This window comes from Onychostoma macrolepis, chromosome 15 (genome assembly GCF_012432095.1).
Source record: "Onychostoma macrolepis isolate SWU-2019 chromosome 15, ASM1243209v1, whole genome shotgun sequence".
Taxonomy (NCBI): Eukaryota; Metazoa; Chordata; class Actinopteri; order Cypriniformes; family Cyprinidae; genus Onychostoma; species Onychostoma macrolepis.
In genome coordinates, this window is record NC_081169.1 from 5,614,208 (window position 1) to 5,622,983 (window position 8,776).

The following is an 8,776-nucleotide window of genomic DNA, read 5'->3' on the forward strand; positions in this document are numbered from 1 at the left end:
AGTGGACGCCACCACCTCTGGGAGTTCTGTGGTGGTGTATGCAGCCCAAACACACCAAAATGCGATCCCCATCAGGGGAAGCGTTTCAGACAGGGGAATCAGTTCAGGAACAGGAGGGCTAGAGTGAGTGGGTTTGGGGATACCAGCTGTGCGTGCAGACACCAGCGGTGAATCCCTCACACCGGATATCAGACTGGGATAATGAAAGACTGACCTTGGTGATCTGAGTGTGTCAGCCCGGACGTGACCCGACTCTGGAAGGTCAGCGGAGACGTGACGCTGTGACTCTGGACGAGCAGCTGTGACGTGCTGTGACTCTGGACGAGCAGCCGTGACGTGCTGCTGTGACTCAGGATGAGCAGCCGTGACGTGCTGCTGTGACTCAGGATGAGCAGCCGTGACGTGCTGCTGTGACTCGGGATGAGCAGCCGTGACGTGCTGCTGTGACTCGGGATGAGCAGCCGTGACGTGCTGCTGTGACTCGGGATGAGCAGCCGTGACGTGCTGCTGTGACTCGGGACGGACAGCTGTGACGTGCTGTGACTCGGGATGGACAGCTGTGACGTGCTGCTGTGACTCGGGACGGACAGCTGTGACGTGCTGTGACTCGGGATGGACAGCTGTGACGGGGAAAGATTCTGGGAGATCAGTTGAGACGTGACTCGGTTGATGACGACCAACTGTGACTTGACTGGGCTCTTTAACAGCAACTGTGACTTGACTGGGCTCTTTAACAGCAACTGTGACTTGACTGGGCTCTTTAACAGCAACTGTGACTTGACTGGGCTCTTTAACAGCAAGTGTGACTTGACTGGGCTCTTGGAGATCAGCTCTGACTTGGCTTGACTCATGAAGATTAGCTTTGACTTGGCTTGATTTGTGAAGATCAACAGTGACTTGACTTAGCTTGTGAAGATCAGCTTTGACTTGGTTTGACTCGTGACGATCAACGGTGACTTGACATAGCTTGTGAAGATCAGCTGTGACTTGGCTTGACTTGTGAAGATCAGCTGTGACTTGACTTGGCTTATAACGATCAACAGTAGCTTGACTGGGTTCATGAAGATAAATGGTGACTTGACTTGGCTCTTTACTGGCAGCAAGAACATGACGGGGTGTTGTTGTGGCCGCCATTTTGTGAACGGGTTCCGCTGGCACCGCCATTTTGTGAGCGTGCTCCTGCGCGGTTGTGATCATGCAATTGAGTGCGGTGTCGCGTTCCTCCGCGACACCCACAGTGAACGATGAACCCACAGTCAGTAAAGCATAGTCCATAAAATCACTCAAAGACAAACGGGGACCCTCGCGAATTAGTCGCGATTTGAGCGGCTGGTTAATGCCCTCGCAAAAGAAGTCTATGAGTACACAGTCCGGCAGATCAGAAAAATAGGCTAAATCCAAGTACTCCTGTATATAATCCTCGAGCGATCGCACTCCCTGCTCGAGGGTTAATAACAGTCTCGCAGTGTCCATACCTGGCCAGTATCCATCTGAAAAGCCGCTGGATCCTTGTGTGGCCGAGTATTCTGTTACGGGGCTGACGAGACGAGAGGCGTGCGGATCCATTCGCAGGCTTTTATTAGGCAGAGACGTGGTCGTACAGGCAGGGTCAAACAATGGCAAACAGGTATAACATGGACAAGACAAAGAGTAGACAAAGACAAGCGTGGGTCGATGATCGGCGAACAGTATCCAAAGGGGCGAGACAGGAGAGGTAGTCAAAACGTCAGCGATAGTCCAGGCAGGGCTAGGCGAGGCAAGACAAGACTAGGGAAACTAACGGAGCTCTGTAGGGCAGCGATAATGCATGCAATACTCGGCAACGAGGGAGAGAATGTCCAGGGTTGAAATAGTGTGTGTGATGCTGTGTGATCAGGTGTGCGTGTGATTAGTGCAATGAGTGATTGGTGACAGCTGTGTGCGTGTGATTGGTGAGATGGCTGATGGGAAATGCAGTCCATGTGATGTGTGGTGTGAAAGTCCATGTGGTGAGCGGGTGACCTCTAGTGGTGAATGAACGGGAGTGCAGACCAGATTTGTGACAACTATAATGATATGTAACACGTCCGTAATATTGCTGTGGATAGAAGGAGGATCTTTAGGAGTTATTCATGGTATGTTGAAAGTAATTTGTTAATGCTTTTACACTTTTAAATTTACTTTTAATGATTGATGGTTGAAGGGTGAGTAAAATAATGTCACCTCATTGTACCCAGTTTTTGAAAATGCTTATTATAGCAATCATAGAGCGAACCTTTTGTTGATTGTTTAGTGTAAACTTAAGTTGAGATCATAATTTGAGCAAAGCGGCATGGGGGCATATACTGTATACTTAAATACTGTATCGGAGCACTGCCTTTGTGCTTTTGACTAAATTGCCTAGCAACTTTAATGATGCATACAGTAGTATTTAATTTAGTATGGGAAATGGTGTGTGTGTTCGTGTTGGTTATTAGTTACATTATTCCGCCATTAGATGGCGACAAGAGACTGTTTTTATGAGTGAGATTTTTATATTGAGATAGACTGCAACAGGGTTGTAAACAAGTAAGTTCACTTTCAACGACACCTTGTAAGATGCAGCCAACAAATGCACTAAGCCGTGCTGTCATCGGAAATCACCCTTAACAAATGAAAGGATAGTACGACAAAGATATCGTTTTCCTCAGTGGACATTCAAACAAATGTTTTATTGTGAATATGAGATTGAGCTGAAGGCTGAATGCTGTATCAGATGCAAGTAATCACACTTACTCAGTCCATCTCTCTCTCATAATACTCGATTCTACATAATACAGTGAGCTTTTATTACAGTAATACAATAAGTTTTTAACGAAGCAACTCAACATTCCTTCGTTAGTTCTAAAGTGACGTTTTCAATTTAGAAACGGGCTTGGGCTCAGCTGTTAAACTGTCAAACTGAGATATGAATCCACGGCGGAAGGAAGTAGTTCTGGATTCTAAATGGTATTTAAAGATACTCCATGGTTGTTTCTTATTTGTTTACACACTTGTGCTGTTCAGCTGTGGTAAAAATGCAATATCACACTCTTAGCTGAGTGATGTCGCTCTGTGTCAGCATTCCCTATGGTTGAATTCTCAGCTATGCTGATATAGAGCGATATCACATGGCTACTAGTGTGATATTGCTCATATATTATATGAAAATATTAGGGGTGACCCCGAATAGTCGACGATTCGATGCTTCGATTCGAGGAGCCTGATTCGACTCCCAATCTCACAGTCGAATATTCGCGGGGTGTTATGATCATGCCATTTTGGCTATATGGGGGTGCTCAATGTCTGATTTCACATCGAACTACCGGTTTTCTCCCAATAAGTTAATATATTGCCTATTATGATAATGCTGTAAATAAGAATCTGAAAAGAAAAACAGCTTTTGATAAATATTTTAAATAAATCCAACCACCCCTATTATAGATTTCACTTTCCATAATCCGTGACCGACAGAGAAGCATCTTGGGGCAAAGGATTTAAAATTTTAACAACTGACACAGGCAGAGTGAAAGACTGGATTTTTTTCGATCAGGTAGGATACAAGTGATTTCAAAACATTTCAGCCGGTTTATATATATCGTGTATATTATTTATCTCGTATAAGAGTTACCTGCAGTAAAGTGCTTCATTGTACGTTGATTATCTCTTCAGCGCGAGCAGGACAAACAACTATGCAGAATATTAATGACTATGACGGTCATATACACAGTTCCTGTGTTTCTGCACGTTGTTGCGTGAAGAACGCGTCCACAAAAGGCAACCTGATCTCACAGAATTCCGTGTAATGTTCACGGACTTAATTAACCCCGAATCTGTGGTGGCATCATGGAATCGCCGAAAATTCCGTGATGGGTTCAGAGAAGGCATCCGTGGTCCATGCAAGGATTCACTGGTTCAACACCAGCGCTGCATCGGACCACGTAAAAAGAGTGATTCCAATGCAGTTATACTTTCACTGGAGTACCTGACCCCACCCCTACCCTAAACCTACCCGGTTCTGAACAATAATGATGACGATAAATTCCCCAGTATCGCGTCGGCATATTGATGCTAAGGGTTTCTGTGCGTGGAGCACGGCTGATGCCTGTCACTGACTTACATTGATATCACTTCTGTGAGCCCATCACGGAATTTTTTCTGTGAGCCCATCACGGAATTTTTTCTGTGAGCCCATCACGGAATTTTCGGCGATTCCGTGATGCCACCACAGATTCGGAGGTTAATTAAGTCCGTGAACATTACACGGAATTCTGTGAGATCATGTTGCAAAAGGAGTTCAGAGCCACGCAGACACGTTCATGAATCGGGACGTTTTGTGCAGATAGCCTATAAGTTGTTATATTAACGTTATGTTGTATAAATAATGAAGCATATTCTATATGAGATAAATGAGTTAAATCCCATTGATTAAAAACCTGAATGCTTCATTCTACTTGTTATTCAGCGCCCGCAGCTCAAAACAGAAATGCAGAACATTAATAACTGTCGTATACATAACGTTATAATGAGAGCACTATTGTAAAAAATGTTGTGAATTCTTGGGGTTTCGCTGACGTTTAATATTAAACTATCTTTTAATCAAAGCATAAAACATTATTCACTCCGTTTGTATCTGCGAGGCGTCCAGGCTACACATTTTCCCTGTGTATTAACGTCAGTTTATGACTGTCGAATGTCTGACTTGACTCTTGGTAATGCATTTTGCCCCGCCCCCAAACATATGATTCGACTATCAGTCGACTATCAGCAAGATTCGAAAATTCCGATTCGACTATGAAAATCCTTAGTCGGGGACACCCCTAGAAAATATACAGATAATGTGTAATATAAGTAAGCATTAATAAATAAGACTCAATATAAAGCTTTAAAAATGTCACTATGGACCTGTATACTATACAGTATTATAGACTTTTTTTTTTCTCTGGCACTGATTTAGCTACTTTTACTCATCCCCTGTTGAGATGAACACTTCTCTTCTTGCTGTGTAAATGTTTAAATTCTTCATAATTTTCATAAATATCAAATGGCAACCAATGAAACCAATCCTGTAACCCAGAATTTGTTCAGCCAGCTTTATTTACACACATACAGGTGCATCTCAATAAATTAGAATGTCGTGGAAAAGTTAATTTATTTCAGTAATTCAACTCAAATTGTGAAACTCGTGTATTAAAGTCAAGTCAAGTCACCTTTATTTATATAGCGCTTTTAACAATACAGATTGTGTCAAAGCACTTAACAGTATCAAATTGGAGGATAGAGTGTCAGTAATGTATAATGATAAGATTAAACACTCAATTTTCAATTAAAGGCATTTCATTATTGAATTCAGAGATGTCACTGTCTAGCTCAGATTAGTTTAAATAGTATCTGTGCAATCAAATCGGTGATAATCGCTAGAAATTAAGTGTCCCCAACTGAGCAAGCCAGAGGCGACAACGGCAAGGAACCAAAACTCCCTCTGTGACAGAATGGAGAAAAAAACCTTAGGAGAAACCAGGCTCAGTCGGGGGGCAGTTCTCCTCTGACCAGACGAAACCCGCAGTTCAAAAGTTTATATTTCTATTTTTATTTTGTTGCAATTTCTAATAATAGTATTATGTAGTTAGGTATTTTATTATATTTTTTAGTTATTTTGTTATATTTTTAGTTTTATTGTATTTTAATCAAGGTCTTCACTGGGGATATGTCTCTGGGGCTCATCTAGGTGTCCTGGTCTCCGCTGACGATCAGGGCTGTAGACATCATCTCTTGGTGCTGATCCACCATCTGATCAGATACGGACTGAGAAGCAGAATAGGAAAGAAACAGACAAATATTAGCGTAGATGCCATTCTACTTACGATGTAACGAATACATCGTGTGTTATGGGGAGTGTTCCTGGTTCCGGTTGATCTAATTAATGCAGCCTAACAATCCTTTAACGGATTTGAATAATAGAAGCGTATTAGTGTGTTATGTGTAAGCCAGGCTAAAGAGATGGGTCTTTAATCTAGATTTAAACTGACAGAGTGTGTCTGCCTCCCGAACAGTGTTAGGTAGATTGTTCCAGAGTTTGGGCACTAAATAGGAAAAGGATCTGCCGCCCACAGTCGATTTTGATATTCTAGGTATTATCAAACGGCCAGAGTTTTGAGAACACAGTGGACGTGGAGGACTATAGTGTGATAAGAGCTCGCTCAAATACTGAGGAGCTAAGCCATTCAGGGCTTTATAAGTAGTTAACAAGATTTTAAAATCTATCTGATGTTTGATAGGGAGCCAGTGCAGTGTTGACAGAACCAGGCTAATAGGGTCATACTTCCTTTTATTGAAATAAATTCAATGCACACAGACTGAAGTAGTTTAAGTCTTTGGTTCTTTTAATTGTGATGATTTTGGCTCACATTTAACAAAAACCCACCAATTCACTATCTCAACAAATTAGAATATGGTGACATGCCAATCAGCTAATCAACTCAAAACACCTGCAAAGGTTCTCTGAGCCTTCAAAATGGTCTCTCAGTTTGGTTCACTAGGCTACACAATCATGGGGAAGACTGCTGATCTGACATTGTCCAGAAGACAATCATTAACACCCTTCACAAGGAGGGTAAGCCACAAACATTCATTGCCAAAGAAGCTGGCTGTTCACAGAGTGTTGTATCCAAGCATGTTAACGGAAAGTTGAATGGAAGGAAAAAGTGTGGAAGAAAAAGATGCACAACCAACCGAGAGAACCGCAGCCGTATGAGGATTGTCAAGCAAAATCGATTCAAGAATTTGGGTGAACTTCACAAGGAATGGACTGAGGCTGGGGTCAAGGCATCAAGAGCCACCAATATGTAAACAAAAACGTTTATTTTGGATGCAATTAATCACGATTAATCATTTGACAGCACTAAAAAATATATCAGAGTGCAAATTTTGCATTACCATCAATTCAGAAAGATCCTTTTTGGGCCTGTATTGTGACCTCCAGCAGGAAGAAGATCTCTGTTCCTCTGTGAATAGTGCACACGCTCATGGGAACACATGGAGTATTTAGAGATCACGATTCATGTAAAGTTTTCATTCCACTCTAACGACAAAGCATTATGATAGGAAAACAAAGTACAGTAAAATAAGTTGTATAGATTTCTATCCATCAACATATTGGGAGAGCACAGATTATTGTATGTCTCTTCACAGCAGCTTCAAATCACCGTTTAAAAAAGAGGCCATTTAAAAAGGGATTATTTATCTAATACTGTCAAATGCATTGTACTGTAGTATAGCTTACTGTATTGGATTGATCAGCATGAAGAATCTTACTGCTCAAAATATTTTATTCACAGACTTCAAACTGAATGGTTTCTACAGTCTCGGAGAATGGAGGCCTTTTTTATTTATCCCCTTCTTTCTAATGTTTTTATTGTCTATCACTGCAAATTCTATTCTCATATATTTAATCATATGTCAAAAGTCTCTGCATTCTCCCATGTATGTACTAATAGGTTTAATGGCTGTTGTAGACTTAATCTTACCTATATTTTTTGTACCTAACATGCTTGTTAGCTTTTTATTCAACTGGGGTGGGATATCCCTAGTTGGTTGTTTGATACAAATGTTTTGCATTCATTATGTTGGCGCATTTCAGTCTACTTTACTTTTGTGGATGGCACTGGATCGTTACTTTGCAATATGTAAACCTCTTTACTATCACAAATGCATGGAAATCCCTAACTTTCTAAAGTTTGTTGTTATCCCACTAATCAGAAATGCACTCCTGAACATCAGCATGGTCTCTCTGGCTGGAAAACTGACATTCTGTGTAACAAATGTCATTGATCACTGTTTTTGTGAACACATGGCATTAGTTCAGTTAGCATGTGGAGATATAACTGTTAATAACTTAGGACTTTTGACTGCTTTCCTGATACCAACTGCTGATTGTATTCTTATTACTGGTTCCCATGTTGTGATTTTTGCCTCTGTGTTTAAATCTGGTAAGGCCCAAATGAAGGCCATAAATACTTGCATTACTCACATCATTGTCATGACAAGTAATTTGATTTTTGCCCTGATTGCATTCATGTCATACAGAATAAGAAATATTTTTTTCTACTAACAGTCGTGTGTTTGTGAGCACAATGTACTTACTTTTCCCAAGTTGTTTTAACCCAATTGTTTATGGAGTGAGAACAAAGGAAATAAGACAACAGTTTCCTCAGTTTGAAGGCTCAGAGTGAAGTGAAGGTCTTTCCTTTGTAAAGAAATCCAGTTTAAATAAGATCAACTATATAATATGCTGAAACAGTAACATTTAAGGATGTTTTGTTTTATTAACATTATAGTTTAAACTGTAAGCTGTTGTGTATGTGATAAACAAATGAGTAATAAAAGTCATCGGGTCAATAAGACTGAAAATATGTGGACATATTAATCGTGTGATATAAAAATTAATGGTAATTTGCAATAATTATATAATTGTGCACATTTATTATTATATCATTAGAATTATATAATTTTGTATGCAGAACTATTAATTATTAATTGAATTATTAACTGGGTTTAAAATTAATTGCATTTTTTTTAAGTTATGCAATAGTGTGTACCATTTATTTCACTATAAATATTAAATTACTATTAGAAGTACTATTATTTCAGTATTATTATTTTTTCACTATTAAAAGATGGAAGACCTTAATGCTGCATCAGTGTAAATGGATTTGTTTCATGTTTTACTTATATCAGAGAAATACCTCCAGTTGCCTGAAAATGTACTATTTGTGCTCAC

General features: G+C 40.3%; 1 protein-coding gene across 1 annotated transcript; it reads left to right on the forward strand.

The window, feature by feature from the left end:
• Positions 1 to 7,297: 7,297 nt before the first annotated feature.
• LOC131520642 (olfactory receptor 56B4-like) lies at positions 7,298 to 8,107 on the forward strand. The gene has a single exon (XM_058745042.1). It carries the CDS (start codon positions 7,298 to 7,300, stop codon positions 8,105 to 8,107), a length of 810 nt encoding a protein of 269 aa, XP_058601025.1.
• Positions 8,108 to 8,776: the final 669 nt, after the last annotated feature.

Coding starts and splice junctions, on each gene's coding strand:
- LOC131520642 (XM_058745042.1), top strand. CDS start 7,298: ATGAAGAATCTTACTGCTCAAAATATTTTATTCACAGACTTCAAACTG.